Here is a 27843-nt window from a genome sequence, read left to right on the forward strand (position 1 = left end):
CAATAAAAAGTTTCATTTTCACAGTAATATTCTTCAAGTCGGATAGTTTGGCATGATTTTACGTTAAATTCCTTATAAATGAGGGAAAATAGTGTATCAGTCCTATTTCAAAACTATATATTATTTAAAAAACTTTTGTCCGAAGTTTCAAGCATGTTTGTAACAAAGCAGATAGAGCAACCATTGACTACCATAGTATTTTGTTTCCCTACTATGGTAGTCAATGGTTGCTCTCTCTGCTTGGTTACAAACATGCTTCTAAATATCTTCTTTTGTGTTCAGCAGAACAAAGAAACTCATCCTGGTTTGGAACAACTTGAGGGTGAGTAAATGATGACAGAATTTTCACTTTTGGGTGAACTATCCCTTTAACACTATTGGTTTAGGGAAGGGTTTAGTGTAGGCGGTACCACAGATGTTCAAAACAATGTTCCAACAACTTTCCCATTAAGGTATGAAAACATGATTTCTGAATGTTCCCTGAACGTTTGAACCATTTTTTGTATTATTGGAACTTTACTTTTGAAAGTTCTCTGAACAAAACATTAAAAAAATGCTACGTCCAACTAAAACATTTCAGAAAAAAATGGTTCCATGATTTGTGCTTATGTTTTGAAAACATTATTAAAGACCAGATAATATTGAATGAACATTCTGTTAGCGTTACTGGAAGAACGTTTCCTTATAGCTTTGAGAGAAATGTTGGGGAAGTTCTGAGAACGTTTCCTGTTCGTTTGAACATTATTGTCAAAATGTGACAGAACATTAACCTATTAGTGGCACCCATCGTTTCTGAACTCTCACGTTACATACAACAACAAACATAGCAAAAAGTTCATATGTTTTGAATAAAACTGAACAAGCTTTTAGCACCACTGACTGGACATTTCACTTGGAAACATAATATAATTTAGCAAAAATGTCACCCCAGGCAAGTTTTCCCAGTGAGCCTGGGTTGGGATCACTTGTGTTTAAAATGCATGTTTTAAAATTAAATTAACCAAAATGAGGACCTCTTTGCTTAGATGCTAAATGACGGTGCTGTAGACGGTGCAGCAGCAATTGACCAAAATACAATAACAGCCCCAAATAAAAGCTATAGTATGGCTTCAGAAGACTTGTGCCAAAGTCATATGGATATTTTAGGGCATTCTTCAAAAATTCACCTTTTGTGTTCCAAGTACAACACGAAGGTGTGTTAATGACAGAATTTAGATGTTGGGCTGATCTAGCTCTTTAAATCAGCAGACAGTGTATTCCCTGCTGGAGCTCTATTGGCAGGTGTGGGAAATGAGTGTGTGATGTATATCGAAGAGTCTTGCAGGATGTCTGGGTGCCCAGAAGAACTTCTGAAGCCTACAAATTAGAAAGCCAAGCATCTATCTGCCAGCCCCTCTCTGTCTTTTTAGAAGCATTGCAGATTAAGGTATTACAATGTTTTCCATATGTCGTCTTGACTGTCATGAGAATATTAAAGACGTTTTCCAGCTTCCCAGGCAAAGCCAGATGTCGGGAGGGGGGGGGGGGGATGGGGATGGAATCCAACAGAGCGGTGAAATTAACGCTCCTATCCTGCTTTTGACCTCGATATGGCATCGGTGGATATCAATAAGAAGTTGTATTCAGGTCCATTCAGACCTTTGGGGCATGGCGAGCTGACCAAGAAAATAATAAAAGCTGCTTTCCTTTGCTGAACAATGCTCCCTAATTGCTAGCTTTTCTCAGCAACAAGGCCCTATTTCATAGCTGGGCCGTCTGAGTCGCTTGTAATTGTTGTTTTTGTTGGCGAGAGGAAAGGGACCCATGCCGCTTTGCACTGTACTTCAGATTTCCAGACATGGGCTTTTGACTTTTTGCGTCAGGGCAAGATATTCTGCAGGGCAGACGCTTTGTTGCGTAAACACGGAGTGGTAATTTGCTTCGTCGCCAGTCCTTTCTGCATCCACCCGCTGTGTGAAGGCAGACCAAAGCGTACAGGGACTCGCTCCAGATTTGCTGACTCTGAATACTGTGCAAGGACATGATGTTCAGGAACTCCAAATTGAAGCCGTTCAATTAGTTTAGCTTGGCTTAAAAAGCAGATGTGGCGCTAAAATCACAGCTCGCAGTGTTGGAGCTCTCGCAAAGACCTGCGTCAGGTTGTGGCGTGGGAGGAAAGCTCGCGAGCTAAAGAAGACAAGGCATTTCAGAGGAAGCCAGACACGAACAATGACCACCTCAATTGGACACGTTCTTGCGAGTATGAATGGGAAGTCTGAAAGGCGCAATGCAGAATGGTCTGTTTTCTGTGAGTTAACTCTGACATTTCCACTAGAGATTACGTTTGTGGGAAACCCAGCGTGCTGACAGCTTTCCGATTTGGGACAGAGCTTCCACGCGGTAAATAAATAAAGCTGTCTCTATGAAACCAAGACACAGCTTTTCCCTGGTAACGTGTTTCTGAGCGATCTGTAGAAAGACAAAATAGAAAATAAATGACTTATTTTTAAGTAAAGATGGAAATTATATTTCATAGGGCCCTACAGCATGAATGCCCTCTATGCTTTGGGATCACGGTCTCAATGCCAAGGTAAAGAACTTCCCACCTGAATATATGTGACTCATGTAAACACCTCTATATATCGAGTGGATACGCTGGCATGGGTGTGGATGACAATAGTTTCTTTGTACGACATGCTTATGCATGAGCTTGCACATGTCCACATACAGTAAAAGTGATGTCCAGAGGGGATATTTTAATGACCCTAGGAGCTCAATTAAATCAACAAAATATTAGGGAAACAATATATTTTTTAAACATGAAGGAAGAACAAAACAATAAACTTGGTTAATGCATTTATCCGACAAAATAAGTTGAGGAAAAGCTGAGGAAAAAGCATCAGTGTTCATAATTTCTTTGCGTGACAGTCTGGACAGAAATTATGTCTGCAACACTTGCGCACATTTCATTGGATTATTATCACAAATAAACAAATATGCTTACAAATTCTTTAACACATTTTTAAAGATATTTGAATAAATACATTTTCCTAGGCTGGACATCTCTACTGTAGGTGAGCCCAATTCAGTCCATTTGGGTTGAATAAAATGCATTAAAAAAAAAGAAATTCTTCAGAAGAAATAAAATAAACTTAAGTCTAAAATCCACTACTATGTCTATAGAATAAACCCTTTCTGAAAGTGTAGTATAGTCAAGTCCTCTAGTGCATTGCTTCGAAGCAGCTTTAGAGAAAATGCCTTTAAGGTTTCATAAACTAAACTATCTTTCAGATTTGTTCATTTTGTTTTGAACTGTCCATAGAAATGTGGCCCCTAACTGACCAAGGCATTATTGGCCTGACATGACCTTGCACTAGGGAGAGTTGACCTGCCCTCAGGCCTGTGGAGAAACAACCAACATTTCACATTCTAGAGAATGACCTCTTCACTGACCTCTTGTTATGGGACACAAGCTCCACAAGATTTTAGGACCTTTTTTTGCATTGTTAAATAGTTTAATGATTAAAAAAAAAAAATTTCCTTCCAAATTTTAAAAATTCCAAAACGTAAAAAATTTGATAAAACAAAAATTTAATTGTAGGTTTTTTCCCATTAGAGTCAATGGAAAATCTCGATAAATTCTCATTGCTTGTACCATTAAAACATCCGGCAAGTTTCATATCTTAAAACGTCCTCCTCATTATAAACAAAGCATTTATTTCATTGAGCTCCAAAAACAGCTTGTTTGGATATTGGGGGATCTGTGACATCACACAGGCAAATGCATTTGCATATTGCCACCTCCAGAGCAAGACATCAGCGAATAGTTATACATCATTGCATCACAGGCCCCACCAACTGGCCTTCAGTCGATACAGTATACAGATGTGTGTTCAGATTATAATGACTGACTGTCTACACTGATACAGTATACAGATGTGTGTTCAGATTATAATGACTGACGCTGTCTACACTGATACAGTATACAGATGTGTGTTCAGATTATAATGACTGACTGTCTACACTGATACAGTATACAGATGTGTGTTCAGATTATAATGACTGACACTGTCTACACTGATACAGTATACAGATGTGTGTTCAGATTATAATGACTGACGCTGTCTACACTGATAAAGTATACAGATGTGTGTTCAGATTATAATGACTGACTGTCTACAATGATACAGTATACAGATGTGTGTTCAGATTATAATGACTGACTGTCTACACTGATACAGTATACAGATGTGTGTTCAGATTATAATGACGGACTGTCTACACTGATACAGTATACAGATGTGTGTTCAGATTATAATGACTGACTGTCTACACTGATACAGTAAACAGATGTGTGTTCAGATTATAATGACTGACGCTGTCTACACTGATACAGTATACAGATGTGTGTTCAGATTATAATGACTGACTGTCTACACTGATACAGTATACAGATGTGAGTTCAGATTATAATGACTGACACTGTCTACACTGATACAGTATACAGATGTGTGTTCACATTATAATGACTGACGCTGTCTACACTGATACAGTATACAGATGTGTGTTCAGATTATAATGACTGACGCTGTCTACACTGATACAGTATACAGATGTGTATTCAGATTATAATGACTGAAGCTGTCTACACTGATACAGTATACAGATGTGTGTTCAGATTATAATGACTGACTGTCTACACTGATACAGTATACAGATGTGTGTTCAGATTATTATGACTGATGCTGTCTACACTGATACAGTATACAGATGTGTGTTCAGATTATAATGACTGACTGTCTACACTGATACAGTATACAGATGTGTGTTCAGATTATAATGACTGAATGTCTACACTGATACAGTATACAGATGTGTGTTCAGATTATAATGACTGACACTGTCTACACTGATACAGTATCCAGATGTGTGTTCAGATTATAATGACTGACACTGTCTACGCTGATACAGTATCCAGATGTGTGTTCATATTATAATGACTGACACTGTCTACACTGATACAGTATACAGATGTGTGTTCAGATTGTAATGACTGATGCTGTCTACACTGATACAGCATACAGATGTGTGTTCAGATTATAATGACTGACACTGTCTACACTGATACAATATACAGATGTGTGTTCAGATTATAATGACTGACACTGTCTACACTGATACAGTATACAGATGTGTGTTCAGATTATAATGACTGACGCTGTCTACACTGATACAGTATACAGATGTGTGTTCAGATTATAATGACTGACTGTCTACACTGATACAGTATACAGATGTGAGTTCAGATTATAATGACTGACACTGTCTACACTGATACAGTATACAGATGTGTGTTCACATTATAATGACTGACGCTGTCTACACTGATACAGTATACAGATGTGTGTTCAGATTATAATGACTGACGCTGTCTACACTGATACAGTATACAGATGTGTATTCAGATTATAATGACTGAAGCTGTCTACACTGATACAGTATACAGATGTGTGTTCAGATTATAATGACTGACTGTCTACACTGATACAGTATACAGATGTGTGTTCAGATTATTATGACTGATGCTGTCTACACTAATACAGTATACAGATGTGTGTTCAGATTATAATGACTGACTGTCTACACTGATACAGTATACAGATGTGTGTTCAGATTATTATGACTGATGCTGTCTACACTGATACAGTATACAGATGTGTGTTCAGATTATAATGACTGACTGTCTACACTGATACAGTATACAGATGTGTGTTCAGATTATAATGACTGAATGTCTACACTGATACAGTATACAGATGTGTGTTCAGATTATAACGACTGACACTGTCTACACTGATACAGTATCCAGATGTGTGTTCAGATTATAATGACTGACACTGTCTACGCTGATACAGTATCCAGATGTGTGTTCATATTATAATGACTGACACTGTCTACACTGATACAGTATACAGATGTGTGTTCAGATTGTAATGACTGATGCTGTCTACACTGATACAGCATACAGATGTGTGTTCAGATTATAATGACTGACACTGTCTACACTGATACAATATACAGATGTGTGTTCAGATTATAATGACTGACTGTCTACACTGATACAGTATACAGATGTGTGTTCAAATTATAATGACTGACTGTCTGCACTGATACAGTATACATATGTGTGTTCAGATTATAATGACTGACACTGTCTACACTGATACAGTATACAGATGTGTGTTCAGATTATAATGACTGACACTATCTACACTGATACAGTATACAGATGTGTGTTCAGATTGTAATGACTGATGCTGTCTACACTGATACAGCATACAGATGTGTGTTCAGATTATAATGACTGACACTGTCTGCACTGATAAAGTATACAGATGTGTGTTCAGATTGAAATGACTGGCGCTGTCTACACTGATACAGTATACAGATGTGTGTTCAGATTATAATGACTGACTGTCTGCACTGATAAAGTATACAGATGTGTGTTCAGATTAAAATGACTGACGCTGTCTACACTGATACAGTATACAGATGTGTGTTCAGATTATAATGACTGATGCTGTCTACACTGATACAGTATACAGATGTGTGTTCAGATTATAATGACTGACTGTCTGCACTGATAAAGTATACAGATGTGTGTTCAGATTGAAATGACTGGCGCTGTCTACACTGATACAGTATACAGATGTGTGTTCAGATTATAATGACTGACTGTCTGCACTGATAAAGTATACAGATGTGTGTTCAGATTAAAATGACTGACGCTGTCTACACTGATACCGTATACAGATATGTGTTCAGATTATAATGACTGACTGTCTCCACTGATACAGTATACAGATGTGTGTTCAGATGATAATGACTGACTGTCTACACTGATACAGTATACAGATGTGAGTTCAGATTATAATGACTGACACTGTCTACACTGATACAGTATACAGATGTGTGTTCACATTATAATGACTGATGCTGTCTACACTGATACAGTATACAGATGTGTGTTCAGATTATAATGACTGATGCTGTCTACACTGATACAGTACACAGATGTGTGTTCAGATTATAATGACTGACGCTGTCTACACTGATACAGTATACAGATGTGTGTTCAGATTATAATGACTGACTGTCTACACTGATACAGTATACAGATGTGTGTTCAGATTATAATGACTGAATGTCTACACTGATACAGTATACAGATGTGTGTTCAGATTATAATGACTGACACTGTCTACACTGATACAGTATCCAGATGTGTGTTCATATTATAATGACTGACACTGTCTACACTGATACAGTATAAAGATGTGTGTTCAGATTGTAATGACTGATGCTGTCTACACTGATACAGCATACAGATGTGTGTTCAGATTATAATGACTGACACTGTCTACACTGATACAGTATACAGATGTGTGTTCAGATTATAATGACTGACTGTCTACACTGATACAGTATACAGATGTGTGTTCAAATTATAATGACTGACTGTCTGCACTGATACAGTATACATATGTGTGTTCAGATTATAATGACTGACACTGTCTGCACTGATAAAGTATACAGATGTGTGTTCAGATTAAAATGACTGACGCTGTCTACACTGATACCGTATACAGATGTGTGTTCAGTTTATAATGACTGACGCTGTCTACACTGATACAGTATACAGATGTGTGTTCAGATGATAATGACTGACTGTCTACACTGATACAGTATACAGATGTGTGTTCAGATTATAATGACTGACTGTCTACACTGATACAGTATACAGATGTGTGTTCAGATTATAATGACTGACTGTCTACACTGATACAGTATACAGAAGTGTGTTCAGATTATAATGACTGACGCTGTCTACACTGATACAGTATACAGATGTGTGTTCAGATTATAATGACTGATGCTGTCTACACTGATACAGTATACAGATGTGTGTTCAGATTATAATAACTGACACTGTCTACACTGATACAGTATACAGATGTGTGTTCAGATTATAATAACTGACACTGTCTACACTGATACAGTATACAGATGTGTGTTCATATTAAAATGACTGACGCTGTCTACACTGATACCGTATACAGATATGTGTTCAGATTATAATGACTGACTGTCTCCACTGATACAGTATACAGATGTGTGTTCAGATGATAATGACTGACTGTCTACACTGATACAGTATACAGATGTGTGTTCAGATTATAATGACTGACACTGTCTACACTGATACAGTATACAGATGTGTGTTCAGATTATAATGACTGACTGTCTACACTGATACAGTATACAGATGTGTGTTCAGATTATAATGACTGATGCTGTCTACACTGATACAGTATACAGATGTGTGTTCAGATTATAATGACTGACTGTACACTGATACAGTATACAGATGTGTGTTCAGATTATAATGACAGACACTGTCTACACTGATACAGTATACAGATGTGTGTTCAGATTATAATAACTGACACTGTCTACACTGATACAGTATACAGATGTGTGTTCAGATTATAATAACTGACACTGTCTACACTGATGCAGTATACAGATGTGTGTTCATATTAAAATGACTGACGCTGTCTACACTGATACCGTATACAGATATGTGTTCAGATTATAATGACTGACTGTCTCCACTGATACAGTATACAGATGTGTGTTCAGATGATAATGACTGACTGTCTACACTGATACAGTATACAGATGTGTGTTCAGATTATAATGACTGACACTGTCTACACTGATACAGTATACAGATGTGTGTTCAGATTATAATGACTGACTGTCTAAACTGATACAGTATACAGATGTGTGTTCAGATTATAATGACTGACTGTCTACACTGATACAGTATACAGATGTGTGTTCAGATTATAATGACTGATGCTGTCTACACTGATACAGTATACAGATGTGTGTTCAGATTATAATGACTGCCTGTCTACACTGATACAGTATACAGATGTGTGTTCATATTATTATGACTGATGCTGTCTACACTGATACAGTATACAGATTTGTGTTCAGATTAAAATGACTGACTGTCTACACTGATACAGTATACAGATGTGTGTTCAGATTATAATGACTGCCTGTCTACACTTATACAGTATACAGATGTGTGTTCAGATTATAATGACTGACACTGTCTACACTGATACAGTATACAGATGTGTGTTCAGATTATAATGACTGACTGTCTACACGGATACTGTATTCAGATGTGTGTTCAGATTATTATGACTGATGCTGTCTACACTGACACAGTATACAGATGTGTGTTCAGATTATAATGACTGACGCTGTCTACACTGATACAGTATACAGATGTGTGTTCAGATTATAATGACTGACGCTGTCTACACTGATACAGCATACAGATGTGTGTTCAGATTATAATGACTGACGCTGTCTACATTGATACAGTATACAGATGTGTGTTCAGATTATAATGACTGACTGTCTACACTGATACAGTATACAGATGTGAGTTCAGATTATAATGACTGACTGTCTACACTGATACAGTATACAGATGTGTGTTCAGATTATTATGACTGATGCTGTCTACACTGATACAGTATACAGATGTGTGTTCAGATTATAATGACTGACTGTCTACACTGATACAGTATACAGATGTGTGTTCAGATTATTATGACTGATGCTGTCTACACTGATACAGTATACAGATGTGTGTTCAGATTATAATGACTGACTGTCTACACTGATACAGTATACAGATGTGTGTTCAGATTATTATGACTGATGCTGTCTACACTGATACAGTATACAGATGTGTGTTCAGATTATAATGACTGACAGTCTACACTGATACAGTATACAGATGTGTGTTCAGATTATAATGTCTGACACTGTCTACACTGATACAGTATACAGATGTGTGTTCAGATTATAATGACTGACGCTGTCTACACTGATACAGCATACAGATGTGTGTTCAGATTATAATGACTGACTGTCTACACTGATACAGTATACAGATGTGTGTTCAGATTATAATGACTGACACTGTCTACACTGATACAGTATACAGATGTGTGTTCAGATTATAATGACTGACTGTCTACACTGATACAGTATACAGATGTGTGTTCAGATTATAATGACTGATGCTGTCTACACTGATACAGTATACAGATGTGTGTTCAGATTATAATGACTGACTGTCTACACTCATACAGTAAACAGATGTGTGTTCAGATTATAATGACTGACGCTGTCTACACTGATACAGTATACAGATGTGTGTTCAGATTATAATGACTGACACTGTCTACACTGATACAGTATACAGATGTGTGTTCAGATTATAATGACTGACTGTCTACACTGATACAGTATACAGATGTGTGTTCAGATTATAATGACTGACTGTCTACACTGATACAGTATACAGATGTGTGTTCAGATTATAATGACTGAATGTCTACACTGATACAGTATACAGATGTGTGTTCAGATTATAATGACTGACACTGTCTACACTGATACAGTATCCAGATGTGTGTTCAGATTATAATGACTGACACTGTCTACACTGATACAGTATCCAGATGTGTGTTCATATTATAATGACTGACACTGTCTACACTGATACAGTATAAAGATGTGTGTTCAGATTGTAATGACTGATGCTGTCTACACTGATACAGCATACAGATGTGTGTTCAGATTATAATGACTGACACTGTCTACACTGATACAGTATACAGATGTGTGTTCAGATTATAATGACTGACTGTCTACACTGATACAGTATACAGATGTGTGTTCAAATTATAATGACTGACTGTCTGCACTGATACAGTATACATATGTGTGTTCAGATTATAATGACTGACACTGTCTACACTGATACAGTATACAGATGTGTGTTCAGATTATAATGACTGACACTATCTACACTGATACAGTATACAGATGTGTGTTCATATTGTAATGACTGATGCTGTCTACACTGATACAGCATACAGATGTGTGTTCAGATTATAATGACTGACACTGTCTACACTGATACAGTATACAGATGTGTGTTCAGATTATAATGACTGACTGTCTGCACTGATAAAGTATACAGATGTGTGTTCAGATTGAAATGACTGGCGCTGTCTACACTGATACAGTATACAGATGTGTGTTCAGATTATAATGACTGACTGTCTGCACTGATAAAGTATACAGATGTGTGTTCAGATTAAAATGACTGACGCTGTCTACACTGATACCGTATACAGATATGTGTTCAGATTATAATGACTGACTGTCTCCACTGATACAGTATACAGATGTGTGTTCAGATGATAATGACTGACTGTCTACACTGATACAGTATACAGATGTGTGTTCAGATTATAATGACTGACTGTCTACACTGATACAGTATACAGATGTGTGTTCAGATTATAATGACTGACTGTCTACACTGATACAGTATACAGATGTGTGTTCAGATTATAATGACTGACTGTCTACACTGATACAGTATACAGATTTGTGTTCAGATTATAATGACTGACTGTCTACACTGATACAGTATACAGATGTGTGTTCAGATTATAATGACTGATGCTGTCTACACTGATACAGTATACAGATGTGTGTTCAGATTATAATAACTGACACTGTCTACACTGATACAGTATACAGATGTGTGTTCAGATTATAATAACTGACACTGTCTACACTGATACAGTATACAGATGTGTGTTCATATTAAAATGACTGACGCTGTCTACACTGATACCGTATACAGATATGTGTTCAGATTATAATGACTGACTGTCTCCACTGATACAGTATACAGATGTGTGTTCAGATGATAATGACTGACTGTCTACACTGATACAGTATACAGATGTGTGTTCAGATTATAATGACTGACACTGTCTACACTGATACAGTATACAGATGTGTGTTCAGATTATAATGACTGACTGTCTACACTGATACAGTATACAGATGTGTGTTCAGATTATAATGACTGATGCTGTCTACACTGATACAGTATACAGATGTGTGTTCAGATTATAATGACTGCCTGTCTACACTGATACAGTATACAGATGTGTGTTCATATTATTATGACTGATGCTGTCTACACTGATACAGTATACAGATTTGTGTTCAGATTAAAATGACTGACTGTCTACACTGATACAGTATACAGATGTGTGTTCAGATTATAATGACAGACACTGTCTACACTGATACAGTATACAGATGTGTGTTCAGATTATATTAACTGACACTGTCTACACTGATACAGTATACAGATGTGTGTTCAGATTATAATAACTGACACTGTCTACACTGATACAGTATACAGATGTGTGTTCATATTAAAATGACTGACGCTGTCTACACTGATACCGTATACAGATATGTGTTCAGATTATAATGACTGACTGTCTCCACTGATACAGTATACAGAAGTGTGTTCAGATGATAATGACTGACTGTCTACACTGATACAGTATACAGATGTGTGTTCAGATTATAATGACTGACACTGTCTACACTGATACAGTATACAGATGTGTGTTCAGATTATAATGACTGACTGTCTACACTGATACAGTATACCGATGTGTGTTCAGATTATAATGACTGACTGTCTAAACTGATACAGTATACAGATGTGTGTTCAGATTATAATGACTGACTGTCTACACTGATACAGTATACAGATGTGTGTTCAGATTATAATGACTGATGCTGTCTACACTGATACAGTATACAGATGTGTGTTCAGATTATAATGACTGCCTGTCTACACTGATACAGTATACAGATGTGTGTTCATATTATTATGACTGATGCTGTCTACACTGATACAGTATACAGATTTGTGTTCAGATTAAAATGACTGACTGTCTACACTGATACAGTATACAGATGTGTGTTCAGATTATAATGACTGCCTGTCTACACTTATACAGTATACAGATGTGTGTTCAGATTATAATGACTGACACTGTCTACACTGATACAGTATACAGATGTGTGTTCAGATTATAATGACTGACTGTCTACATGGATACTGTATTCAGATGTGTGTTCAGATTATTATGACTGATGCTGTCTACACTGATACAGTATACAGATGTGTGTTCAGATTATAATGACTGACTGTCTACACTGATACAGTATACAGATGTGTGTTCAGATTATAATGACTGACGCTGTCTACACTGATACAGTATACAGATGTGTGTTCAGATTATAATGACTGACGCTGTCTACACTGATACAGCATACAGATGTGTGTTCAGATTATAATGACTGACGCTGTCTACATTGATACAGTATACAGATGTGTGTTCAGATTATAATGACTGACTGTCTACACTGATACAGTATACAGATGTGAGTTCAGATTATAATGACTGACTGTCTACACTGATACAGTATACAGATGTGTGTTCAGATTATTATGACTGATGCTGTCTACACTGATACAGTATACAGATGTGTGTTCAGATTATAATGACTGACTGTCTACACTGATACAGTATACAGATGTGTGTTCAGATTATTATGACTGATGCTGTCTACACTGATACAGTATACAGATGTGTGTTCAGATTATAATGACTGACTGTCTACACTGATACAGTATACAGATGTGTGTTCAGATTATTATGACTGATGCTGTCTACACTGATACAGTATACAGATGTGTGTTCAGATTATAATGACTGACAGTCTACACTGATACAGTATACAGATGTGTGTTCAGATTATAATGTCTGACACTGTCTACACTGATACAGTATACAGATGTGTGTTCAGATTATAATGACTGACGCTGTCTACACTGATACAGCATACAGATGTGTGTTCAGATTATAATGACTGACTGTCTACACTGATACAGTATACAGATGTGTGTTCAGATTATAATGACTGACACTGTCTACACTGATACAGTATACAGATGTGTGTTCAGATTATAATGACTGACTGTCTACACTGATACAGTATACAGATGTGTGTTCAGATTATAATGACTGATGCTGTCTACACTGATACAGTATACAGATGTGTGTTCAGATTATAATGACTGACTGTCTACACTCATACAGTATACAGATGTGTGTTCAGATTATAATGAATAATGCTGTCTCCACTGATAAAGTATACAGATGTGTTCAGATTATAATGACTGACGCTGTCTACACTGATACAGTATACAGATGTGTGTTCAGATTATAATGACTGACGCTGTCTACATTGATACAGTATACAGATGTCTGTTAAGATTATAATGACTGACGCTGTCTACATTTATACAGTATACAGATGTCTGTTAAGATTATAATGACTGACGCTGTCTACATTGATACAGTATACAGATGTGTGTTCAGATTATAATGACTGACACTGTCTACACTGATACAGTATACAGATGTGTGTTCAGATTATAATGACTGACACTGTCTACACTGATACAGTATACAGATGTGTGTTCAGATTATAATGACAGACACTGTCTACACTGATACAGTATACAGATGTGTGTTCAGATTATAATAACTGACACTGTCTACACTGATACAGTATACAGATGTGTGTTCAGATTATAATAACTGACACTGTCTACACTGATACAGTATACAGATGTGTGTTCATATTAAAATGACTGACGCTGTCTACACTGATACAGTATACAGATGTGTGTTCAGATTATAATGACTGACGCTGTCTACACTGATACAGCATACAGATGTGTGTTCAGATTATAATGACTGACGCTGTCTACATTGATACAGTATACAGATGTGTGTTCAGATTATAATGACTGACTGTCTACACTGATACAGTATACAGATGTGTGTTCAGATTATAATGACTGATTGTCTACACTGATACAGTATACAGATGTGTGTTCAGATTATAATGACTGACTGTCTACACTGATATAGTATACAGATGTGTGTTCAGATTATAATGACTGACTGTCTACACTGATACAGTATACAGAAGTGTGTTCAGATTATAATGACTGACGCTGTCTACACTGATACAGTATACAGATGTGTGTTCAGTTTATAATGACTGACGCTGTCTACACTGATACAGTATACAGATGTGTGTTCAGATTATAATGACTGACTGTCTACACTGATACAGTATACAGATGTGTGTTCAGATTATAATGACTGACGCTGTCTACACTGATACAGTATACAGATGTGTGTTCAGTTTATAATGACTGACGCTGTCTACACTGATACAGTATACAGATGTGTGTTCAGATTATAATGACTGATGCTGTCTACACTGATACAGTATACAGATGTGTGTTCAGATTATAATGACTAACTGTCTACACTGATACAGTATACAGATGTGTGTTCAGATTATAATGACTGACGCTGTCTACACTGATACAGTATACAGATGTGTGTTCAGATTATAATGACTGACGCTGTCTACACTGATACAGTATACAGATGTGTGTTCAGATTATAATGACTGACGCTGTCTACACTGATACAGTATACATATGTGTGTTCAGATTATAATGACTGACTGTCTACACTGATACAGTATACAGATGTGTGTTCAGATTATAATGACTGATGCTGTCTACACTGATACAGTATACAGATGTGTGTTCAGATTATAATGACTGACACTGTCTACACTGATACAGTATACAGATGTGTGTTCTGATTATAATGACTGGCGCTGTCTACACTGATACAGTATACAGATGTGTGTTCAGATTATAATGACTGACTGTCTACACTGATACAGTATACAGATGTGTGTTCAGATTATAATGACTGACGCTGTCTACACTGATACAGTATACAGATGTGTGTTCAGATTATAATGACTGACGCTGTCTACACTGATACAGTATACAGATGTGTGTTCTGATTATAATGACTGATGCTGTCTACACTGATACAGTATACAGATGTGTGTTCAGATTATAATGACTGACTGTCTACACTGATACAGTATACAGATGTGTGTTCAGATTATAATGACTGACGCTGTCTACACTGATACAGTATACAGATGTGTGTTCAGATTATAATGACTGATGCTGTCTACACTCATACAGTATACAGATGTGTGTTCAGATTATAATGACTGACGCTGTCTACACTGATACAGTATACAGATGTGTGTTCAGATTATAATGACTGACTGTCTCCACTGATACAGTATACAGATGTGTGTTCAGATTATAATGACTGACTGTCTACACTGATACAGTATACAGATGTGTGTTCAGATTATAATGACTGACGCTGTCTACACTGATACAGTATACAGATGTGTGTTCAGATTATAATGACTGACGCTGTCTACACTGATACAGTATACAGATGTGTGTTCAGATTATAATGACTGATGCTGTCTACAATTATCTCCAAACGCTTGAGTCTGTTGACAACAGGACAAATGGAAGAGAGAGAGAACGTTTGCTGTGACACGTCCAGTGTAAACAGCTGGTTTGCTGTTCAGACTTTAGAAGAATTGAAAACAAGTGGATGGTTTATTTTAAAGGCTTAAGGATTATATTGGTTCAGAGCATTTTTTTTTGTAAAAAAAAATTGCCTTAATAACAGATAATTTCAGACCGAATAGAAATTGAAATAATAGTTTTTTGCATATATATTTATATTTTTGTGCAAATAAACTTTATTAACTTTAAAAGTGAACCTCAAGCAACATATTAAAATAATTCCATTTCATGACCCCTTTAAGAAAACATTTTTAATTACATTTCAAATATTTTTTTTTCTTTTTCTTATATATAATTGTTCTTATTTAGCATAAATGTATAACAAATACAACGATTTTAAATAATTTATTATTACGTCTTTGCATCACAGTATAATTTCTTGAAGAGATCAGATGTCATTGAATGTCCTGGATCTTTAGTGTCGTCAAGAAACTTAATAAATACAAAATTTGACACAATTTTACATAGATTAAACGCACTGTCATTTGTATCTTAAATAGGTTTTTGTCCATAAAAATGCCAATAATGTGTGTCACTTACAGCATTATATATGAGCCAGTCCTTTCACAAAAGCATTGTGTCTCAGAAGACACATCGTGAATTTATTTCTTTTGTTTTGGTGCGAGGAACAGTCTACATATGTGGGAAAAATCCCTTTAGGAATCCGTGTTCTGATAGAATTTTCTGATGGAACATTTTTCAATGAATATAAAGTAGAGGACACACAAGTCACAACAGATGTTTATTTATTAGACAGTTTGAATCAATTTGAATTGCTCAGTTTGCTTACACCAGCAAGGGTCACATTATTGTATTATAAGCTGAATTTGTTAAATGTCTCAGTTCTATCCATTTCTTGTTGCAGCTGTAACCAGCCATGTGGCGAGTAACACATTTTTTTTTTCTCATGCATTTGGCGCTTGCCGAGTGTTAATTTTGGACTCCACTACTAGATGTTGTTCCCGGAATGACTGTGTGAAGACCTGGTGTGTTTTCCAATCTGTGGTATTATGCTTCATTTACTGCAGTCTAGATGACAAAATGCTGGCTTTCACTCTGATGTATGTCTACAGTTCTCTTTTTGCGATATTTCTGGAGGATATCAAATAAATCATTATAACATGGAAGAGGGCTGAAGCATCCTTCCGTGATTAAGTGTCATGATCTCTTTCATATTGAGTTAAAGAAGGAGGGAAAGTACTTATGTTTGTTTCCCAGCCACAACCACAGGTCCTCTGGGATGGCTCAAAGTCTGTGTGCTGACCTTCCACACTTCAGATCATGGCTGCATAAACACAGGTCAGTGCTTCATGCTCAGGTCAGCCACTTCCTGAGAGAACAGGCACCCTACCAGTTCAGATATATGCACGTCTCCACAGGAGTCAAAGCTGTGAAGAGTTTGTCAAACCCTCCCCTGTGTTTTCATGCATGTTTTCGCAGTAATGGGAGCCGTGCTAATCACTCATCAGAGTCTATTACACAGATCTCCTAGTGACATTGAGCCCCATAAAACCCATGCAAACAGTAAACGCTATTGAATTTCGTTATATAACGTGATGACCTAGGGAAATTGTATTGAGTTATCTGTCATTTTTCATTATACTATCAAATTTGTCTCTGATGTTGTCTCTTTTTTTATGTCAAAGAATTTGATGTGAAATGCTTTAGTTCGAAATCTGAGAAGCAGGAGAATTAAGCAAAATGTTCTCTGTGTAAATTCAAAGTTGATCTTTCCTCAAGGCAAACTTAAGCAAAACTCTAAATAATCGTCTTAATTTTTTTTCGTACATTTTTATACCTGACATTTTTCTAACATTCCCATTAAGTTATGTAAACGTAATTTCTGAATGTTCTCTAAACAATGATTTAAAAAGTATTTTTCTTGGTTAAACAAATATTAAAAGAACATTCCATTTAATCACTTTGCAAACTTTTGAATTCACCGAACTTTCCGAAAACAAATTGTAACATTTAAAAACGTCAGATGAACGTCCAACTAAAATGTTTCTGAAATAAAAACAATGTACAAATAATGTTTTGTGCTATTACTTTGAGAACATTATTAACTTCAAACTAATGTCCTATGAACATTTCTGGAGAAATGTTTGTTCAAAACTTGGGAAGAAGTGCGGCAACATCTCGAAGATGTTTGAAACAAGTACAAGACGTCTGCCATATCACAGCGCAACATAAACAAAAAATGATTGAGTGCACCTTTAACCTTTCACATCATAGAATATACGATAATGACTGAACCATGATCATTTTCACGGATGGTATGTTCCAGTACCTAATGATTTATTTAGATTTAGGACCATCTCTTCCCCGTAAATTACAGATTTCCCAAGGTTTAGACTTAATTTATGATAGGAATAGATATATCATGGCATGCTGTGTCAGGAAGGAACACTAGTTCTGGCTTTGACCATTGGTAAAACTGTCAGACTGGCGTGAGTACGGCACAAATCTGCCTATCCGGAGCAGTCTGGGCTCACAGTGTTCTAGCCAGAACAGGAGAACTTCACTGCAGTCCATATGACGATTTTTCGTGAAACCCAATAAATTACCAGACCAACCTATTTGAGCAACTATCTGAGGGAGTTGTTTTTTTTCTACCCTCAATAAGTCCCTGAGAAAAGCCATACAAAGAGCCTATAACGTCTTTATCATGAACAAAAGCTGGGGTGACTCTGAGCTGACAGGGTTAGCGAAATTCATTTCTGTCTCAGCTGGTGGCGGAGACGACTGGTGAACCCTAATGAAAAGCTATGATAAAATCTTTCATTTCCACCAAGTTCTGCTAGGGGGTCAGTAGAGGAGGACAAATGACAGGACATTATTATTTTCGGTGCTCTTGGGGTGTCTGTGAGATATCGGTTCAATGCTGATTCACCTTTAGGAATTTGAGCCTGTTTCTGCCTCCTCTCATTGTTGTCAAAGTTACTTAACTTGATGTTACAATGGCTTCTGCGCCCCACACAGTTGTACCCTTGTTGGAATATTGAACCAGTTGAAATTTCCATTAGCAATTTCTTTTAATTGTTTGAAAAATCAATACATAAAGCTTTGGCAACTAAGAACTAAAAGACCAGTGAGAGAAGATTGTAGATTCCTAGACAACAATTATCCTAGTCTCAGACAAAATTAGCCAGTAATCTCTATAATACTGTACAAAAATATTGTATAATTTTAACAAGCTTCTTTTTACAAAAAAACTTATTATTAACCTGTTGTCTCAGGACAAGGAGAAGGAAGTAAACAATAAAGTCTTAATTTAATTCTAAACAAAATAAACGGGAGAATAGAGAGGAGAAACACAACCACGGTTAACTGACGTTAAACCATACAAGGAACAGACTGAAACTGAGGGCTTAAATACAAAGGGCAAACAAAGGAGCTAATGTGTTCATTTAATGAGGGACTGGTGAATGAGATGAATAACTGAAACACATGGGGAAACTGGGTCAAAGGAAAACAAGCTAACAGAAAGGGAACACAATGAAAATAAAAACAGAACATAACCCTGACATTTCTCCCCCCTCCTGGAGGGCACGACCTCGCACCAAAGAAAGTCCAATTGGCTTTGGGGGGGGAGGGGGTATCTGGGAGTATTGGCAGGTGATTGTCAGTTTGTCTCCAGGATGGTACTGGTAGTTTAGGATGCCAGTGGGATGATGGCAGTTCAGGGAGCCAGGAAGGACTGGCTTTCGTGGCCTTGCCATGGGAGCTTGGCTCAGCCACTATGGCCAGGAATGTATAGTCATGGGCTGGAGTGAACTATGAAGCAGGCTCATGGGTTGGAGAGGACTTTGGAGCGGGCTCATGGGCTGGAGCGGACCAAGGAGCGGACTCTGGAGCGGGCTCATGGGTTTGAGCGGACTTTGGAACAGGCTTATGGGCTTGAACGGACCCTGAAGCGGACTCTGGTGTGGGCACATGGCTTGGAGTGGACTCTGGAGCGGGCTCATGGGTTGGAGCGGACTCTGAAGCAGACTCAGGGGCTGGAGCTGACACTGGAGCTTGACTCAGGGGCTGGGGCTGACACTGGAATGGACTCAGGGTCTGGGGCTGACACTGGAGCGGACTCAGGGGCTGGAGCTGACACTGGAGCGGACTCGGGGCTGGCGTGGACACTGGAGCAGACTCAGGGGCTGGAGTTGACACTGGAGCTTGACTCAGGGGCTGGGGCTGACACTGGAATGGACTCAGGGTCTGGGGCTGACACTGGAGCGGACTCAGGGGCTGGAGCTGACACTGGAGCGGACTCGGGGCTGGCGTGGACACTGGAGCAGACTCAGGGGCTGGAGCTGACACTGGAGCTTGACTCAGGGGCTGGAGCGGCCTCAGGGGCGGGCTCATGGGCTGGAGCGGACCAAGGAGCGGACTCTGGAGCGGGCTCATGGGTTTGAGCGGACTCTGGAACAGGCTTATGGGCTTGAACGGACCCTGGAGCGGATTCTGGAGCGGGCTCATGGGTTGGAGCAAACTCTGGAGCAGGCTCATGGGCTGAAGCGGACCCAGGAGCGGACTCAGGGGCTGGCGTGGACACTGGAGCAGACTCAGGGGCTGGAGCTGACACTGGAGCTTGACTCAGGGGCTGGAGCGGACTCAGGGGCTGGAGCTGACACTGGAGCGGACTCAGGGGCTGGAGCTGACTCTGGAGCAGGCTCATGGGCTGGAGTGGACTCAGGGGCTGGAGCTGACTCTGGAGCGGGCTCATGGGCTGGAGTGGACTCAGGGGCTGGGGCTGACACTGGAGCGGACTCAGGGGCTGGAGCGAACTCAGAAGCTGGAGCTGACACTGGAGCAGACTCAGGGGCTGGAGCCGACACTTGACTGTGCTCAAGGGCTGGAGTGGATCTGCGTGTGGCCCAAACACACATAAATAGCATCATGGACAGTTCTACACTCTCTGGGCTGAATTCTGGAGTTTCCTTCTTGAGAGAAGGCTCTGGAACTTCACTAACTGGAACAGACTCTGGAATTTCTCTCATTAGAACGGACTCTGAGATTTTACTCACTGGAACAGACCGGGAATCTCTGTCTCTCTGGAATGGACTCTGGGATTTTTATAGAATGTACGGTGAGCCACCCCACCTCAGAACCAAGTCCAGATACCACTTAATTATATTGGAATCTCTAGCTGGTATCCACGAGGTGAAATGTGGGTCTAAACTACTCCAAAACAAATCCCTCAGCTGTTGATCATCCCAGTCAGTCAGATGGCGGTGCTGTATGAACTTTTCCATATATGATTCAATATTACAACCATTTTGAAAGATGGAGCAAAGTATATCACCCTCAGAGTCCATTGTTGAGTCCTTGTTTCTTGGGTAATGTATTCACGGTTGGAGGCTGTAGAGAAGCACACGGCGAGGAAGTAAACAAAATAGTCTAACGAGTTAATTAATGAGGGACAGGTGAATGAGATGAATAACTAAAACAAATGGGAAAACTGGGTCAAAGGACGAGCCAACAGATGTAGCATTTTTATATATTACATTAGAAGTAAACATGTAAGCAATATACAAACGTTTAGGCATTGTGTTGTTGTTAACTTAACCTCTTTGAAGTTTTATAATGTATATTTGACTGTACTAGTTTAATGCTGTCTTTGTTCTCTGTAACTGGATAGTTCATAAAGATATTTCCCCCTAATAGCTTAAAGGGAAAGTTCACACAAAAAAAAATATTCTCTCAGTAATTACTCATCCTCATGTCGATCCAAACCTGTAACACTTTTGTTCATCTTCGGAAAAAAAATTGAATATGAAAAGATATTTTAAACGAAATCTGAGAGCTTTCTGTCCCTCCATTGACAGTCCCAAGTCTAAATTCAATCTGTTCATCATATAAAACGATTGAGTCTCTTCAGAAAATGTGAACTAAACCGTTCAATTCATATGGATTAGATTCAGATTTTCTCTCAGATTTTATTAAAAATATCTTAATTTTTGTTTTGAAGATGAACAAAAGTCTTAAGGGTTTGGGACAACATGAAGGCCAATAAATGAATTTTTTGGGTGAACTAACCTTTTAAGAGTAGTAGGCCTATGCTTTTTCTAAAGTTCTTGCAGTGTAACTAACTACAGGTTTTGAATAGATGGCAAACGTCCATAAGTGCATTTAACATTAAGTAATTTTAATTCAAATTTTAAAAATACCTTTTGACTTAATTAGCTGTCATTTCATTACCAACCTCCTCTTTACTCTAAAACGTTAAAAACAGACAGACAGACAGACAGACATAGTTAAAGATGGTGAAGTTAATCAAGTGTGGTTTCGGAGTGCTTCAGTACTATGTGAACTTTGTTTTCAGTAAGTGAGTTATCTTCACTCAATGTCACGTCTTTTAAAAAAGGACCCCCTGTCACGTCACACAATTCATAGAAAAAATAAGTGAAGGAAATTCATGGCCATTACTTTGGCGCAGTTAGGGTTACACCGCTACAGCTGGAAAGAGACGGATAAACAGACAGACAGGGCTAAAAAGGGGTGGGAGCCAAGGATGGAATATACTAGAGCATGGGGTTTTCCTTTTCCCCAGTCTCCCTCTGTTTAGTAGCGAGTGATGAAAGGATAATTTTCCCCTTGCCCTTTAAGCGCAGCATTGTCACAGAGTTCAACGGCCCTAGCGACAGATGAGTTTGAGCCCCCGAGGGCCCCGCTCTAGCCTCCATCTCGTGGGCTTTGTCAAGGGCCAAGCCACTGTCATATGAAACAGACATCTAATAGGTAAGCCTTTGTGTCCAGCCCTTCACATCTGCTGACCCGCCCAGCCCCCAAAGAGCATTGGCGTTCTGCGAGGGAAGACAAACTGAGAAAGAGTTCACAAAGGGCCCTAGAGAGCTGATAAAGCCATGCCAGTGTTATTTCTGAATTGCGACCGCGCTCTGTGGTTTAGGGTTCATGAAAATTAAACCACAGGAAGCCATTGTTTCATAAAAGCGTAGAGTCGACACATTCAAATACGCCTGGCAGTGTTGTGTAAGCATCTTTTGGGTGGTATCTGTTGTTGTTGTTCTGTGCCTTTTAGGTGAAAGTACAAAAAATTATTTAATCGCTGAGACTCCAGAGGGTTTTGGAGTGTGTTTCAGTAGCTTTAGTTGTGCTCCCTGGAGCGCTGTGTGTATGTGAGGTAAGGTGGTGAGAGACTGTGAACTTGTGGCTCATGTTTCTTTATTACTTCCCAACTAACAGGGAACATTCTCAGAACTCTGGCTAACGTTCTGGCAAGGTTCTCTCAAAGTTATGAACAAACAGTCTTCCAGTAATGTTAATAGAATGTTTAGTCAGAATGTTCATGGAACATTATTTTTTCCCCTGAAACATTACAGTTTTATTTGTTTCAGAATGTTAAAAAGTAATGTCCCACAATGTTTGTTCAATTATAAAACGTAATGTTCCCTTAATGTTTGCCATTTTAAAATATCAAAAAACTGAACTTTACTTGTTGAGTCACATGACTATAAACTAATTGTTATATAATATGTCATTGCTGTTATGGCTTTTGAATTAATTTTGAATTATCTAATAGTGATGTCCTCAACAAGTCCTCAACAAGTAAAGTCACAACATAATGATACCTTTGCAAATCGTTAGCTAATGATTAATTAAATTTGACCCATTGTGGTAATTAACACATTCATTAACATCATTAGTTAATATAAAATGTTATTAGGGAATTAATACATGATGTCATATTTAATTAATAGCTATTCATATATTACTTAATCTATTAATCATATTGAATGTTCATTGGTTGCTGATGCAGTAATCATTAATAAATGGTTTAGTTCTTCATGAGTCATTCATTAACTCATGATTATCTGTGCATTAGTTAAGCATGAATTAATACATATTAGTGCACCCGTATTGTAAAGTTTTACCATAGTGTTTTCATACATTTAACGGGAACATTTAAACTCATTCTCAGAACGTTAGCTGGGTAGATCCACATGCATACCTTGACATTTATTTTGTATTTAACACTGCATTTATATGCTCTTTCATCATAAGTTATTCTAAATAGTTGTGATTATACAAGTATTACACAAGTACACAAAGGCATATGTCAATGTTTTACCAATGCATTGCCGTTCACATATATATTTCCTTGGATTTTTGTGGCACTAAGAAATTCAGTACTCAGTGGTCTGACTGTATGTTGTATTAGGGTAAGTAGTTGTAGCATCCCTTGCAGCAACATTAATATTGCAACGTGTAGTTGTGTTGGGTTATAAAGGATAGTCTTCACTGTAGTCAAACTGACAAGAGAAGAAAACAATTTCTGCTGTTTCCTTCTATTTTGCCCTTGGCATGTTGAGAATGTGATGTGTGATTGTGTTGCATTATTAATTGAGTTCAAACTGCAACAATGGGTGAAATTGTGCTTGCATAGCAGGATACATATGCATTCAAAGTCCACTTCTTCCAAAACCCTCGGGCATGTATGAAAAAGTTACCTCATGGTTGTGACCACTGTAATGTCCCTCACCTGCAGAGCAATGAGAATGTTGGGCAGCGCTTGACCGTAAGTGTCATGGCAGTGCACCGCCAGTGCGCCGACGGGCACCTCTGTCAACACATTGCTCAGCATCTTGGCCATGGAGCCCGCAGTGCCTACGCCAATGGTGTCCCCCAGGGATACCTCATAACAGCCCAGCTCAAACAACCGCTTTGCCACCTGGGCCGGAACAGAGGAAAGCCATGAAAACACTATCCCCATTGGAAATATAAACAAGATGAAGGCGTGCACACAGAGAGCTCATTCTGAGCGTTAGAAAAGCACTGCCGTGTTTCAGCGTCATGCAGGTTTTTTAGCAAACATCGTAATAAGGGCCTTGTGGGACTATGAAAATTGTGGGAAGAAAAAATATGCAGAGAGCTCAACACCCAGTGAGATTTATCACATACTGGAAGGCCCATTTCATTTCACTTCGGCCTGTTATACACTGAACAATGCTATTTGGACTAAACGATGCTCCGTCAATACCTTTGTGACTTGTGATGGTTTTACTTGTCCCTCATACGGACAGCCAAGAGCACAGGAAACGTACCTGCAAAGAAGCGAAAGAGAGGTGAAGTCCAGCATAAGTTGTAGGATATATAGCTTTGAGCTTACAGTACCAACAGTCATGCAACATAGGTGAAATAATGCCGAGTGCTGTTTCACTGCAACCGCAAGTCCACAGCGGCCAGAACTGCTCTTACAACGGATTACATCTTTCACGGAATAAAACAAAATGTTCAGCAGCAGGCTAAACATATGGTCTGTGTCAAAAGGTTGTGACAAATAGAACCAATAGTGTTGACAGTGGGAATGAGAAATTGTGCTAGAGAGGAACGTACAAGCTATATGTGCTTTCCATATGTGAAGGAAACATGTTCTGCTAGAAACAGTGAACAAACAAGTGAAAAGTTGAAAATGTTTCTCTTGGGCTTGTGGTTGTCAGACGATACTTCTGTGTGCTACCAGAATTTCCGTGGAGTCTCTTCTTGAACATTAGGCGTTGAGTCACATTTGCCAGAATGAGCTTGTCAGACTGAAGTGACTGCTCTCCGTCATTTTTGTTTTTTATTCCGTAAAAAGCACAGGCTCTGGACACATCTGGACTTGTACTTGTAACTGATACAAAGCACCACACTGCATGCACATCTGGAACTTGAGTTATTTACTCATTAATTCTGGAATTATTTCATATGCTGTTCTGGTGCCCCATCTCAAAACCTCAAAGGAGAACAGTCCAAAAAATATAAGTAGAACACTAAAAGGAGAAGCCGCTGACCTTTTGGTTAAACCAAAGAGCTTGCTTATATAACGAATGACTCTTGAAAACGTCACTACTGCATTCTAAGAACAGCAGTCATTCAGCACAGAGACGATCGCCTGGATCTAGTGTCATTATACTTTAACTTCATTTATGAAGCAATTAGCTACTCATAAGAATTCCGATTTTGAAGGAAAATCATAATAATCAGCATTGCAGAACATGCAATAAAGTGAGCAAGGGTCAAACCTACAAACACACAACATAATCTACTTCAGACCTTCAGTTTGCCAAACCACCCATTTGATTTACTATGTACACAAAAAGCTCTGCCAATGTTGAAAACATGCCATTTTCAAAGTTCCTCCAAGGGAGTGTTTCAAATACCTGCTGACATATCCAACACATGACCAGCACTATACCAGCTCTAACCAGCATAAACCAGCCTGGACTATCATGGAATTCATGCTGGTTTATGCTGGTTAGAGCTGGTATAGTGCTGGTCATAGTCATGCTGTTCTCAAGCAACACTGAGCTGGTGTAGCTGCTCCACCAACACTCCCACTTCCCATGATGTGGACCAGAAACCAGAATATCATGCAAAACATGTCTTATGCTGGTGACCAGCAATACTGGATTTTTCAGTAGAGATGGCCGATACTGTTGTTGGCTGTTACATAAGCCCTTATCCTGATCATAAGTTTACAGTCTTGCTTACAATCTTTTCTTTACTAGTCCAGTGCTGTGTTTCCCAAAAGCATTAAAAGCCTAAGTTGATCATAGAACGATTGCCACCAGTGGTCTCTACGATTAACTTAGACGCTTACGATGCTTTTAGGAAACGCAGCCCTGATCTTTATTTGCTTTGAGTAACTATAATCTACAACACAATCCTTTCTTCCAGTCAGCCAGTTTCTGCACTAGATTTTGCATCATTGGCAGATTGTTGGCCTGATTCTCATTCAAAATTAGCATTAAAGTGCACATAATGAACATTGGCATATTCCGAAATACTGGGTCTATGAACAACATGCCTTCCTGTTTGGCTTCTGAAATGAACTGCTCAAACTTCTGCAGATGTCCTGTATTTCCCTGCTCTTTGCTACACCAAAGATGAAGTCCAGAAACTGCTCGTAAAAACAAAAATGTTTGCTCCTGTCTTAGTTAAGTAGTGACTCAGTACAGGTGACTATCCCTGTGGAGTATCCCTGCGGATACTCTGAAAGAAATCTGCAGAAAAAAACATTGAATGCTCACTATTCAAAGTTCTACACATGCCTTGCACTTTTATTTTTTAAAAATTCTGGAAACTTTGATTGTGCTCACTAGGAATGCTCTGGTTGATGCATTTACCATATTTAATCTGTTCCCACAGACATTCCACCAAAATCAGAATAAACTCAATTCCATAATATAGCTGCAAGCAGCAATTATTGGGGCCAAGCACAAAGAAGACTATAAGACGTACCAACATGCCTGGGAATGTCTGACAAACTGTAACAATAAAGAATTAAAGACATTTTAAAATGATTTTAAGAAAAATGG

General features: G+C 38.3%; 1 protein-coding gene across 1 annotated transcript in view; it reads right to left on the reverse strand.

Moving 5' to 3' along the window:
• The window catches only part of hmgcll1 (3-hydroxymethyl-3-methylglutaryl-CoA lyase like 1), a gene marked incomplete at both ends in the record, with an annotated part of 44199 nt that overhangs the window by 5936 nt on the left and 10420 nt on the right, over nucleotides 1-27843 (reverse strand). The window contains 2 exons of the mRNA XM_079843541.1: nucleotides 25026-25214; nucleotides 25524-25587. Of these exons, the coding sequence (XP_079699667.1) occupies nucleotides 25026-25214; nucleotides 25524-25587 (253 nt within the window). The remainder of the gene's footprint in view (nucleotides 1-25025; nucleotides 25215-25523; nucleotides 25588-27843) is intronic.

This window comes from Gobio gobio, assembly GCF_949357685.1.
Source record: "Gobio gobio genome assembly, chromosome: 18".
NCBI lineage: Eukaryota > Metazoa > Chordata > Actinopteri > Cypriniformes > Gobionidae > Gobio > Gobio gobio.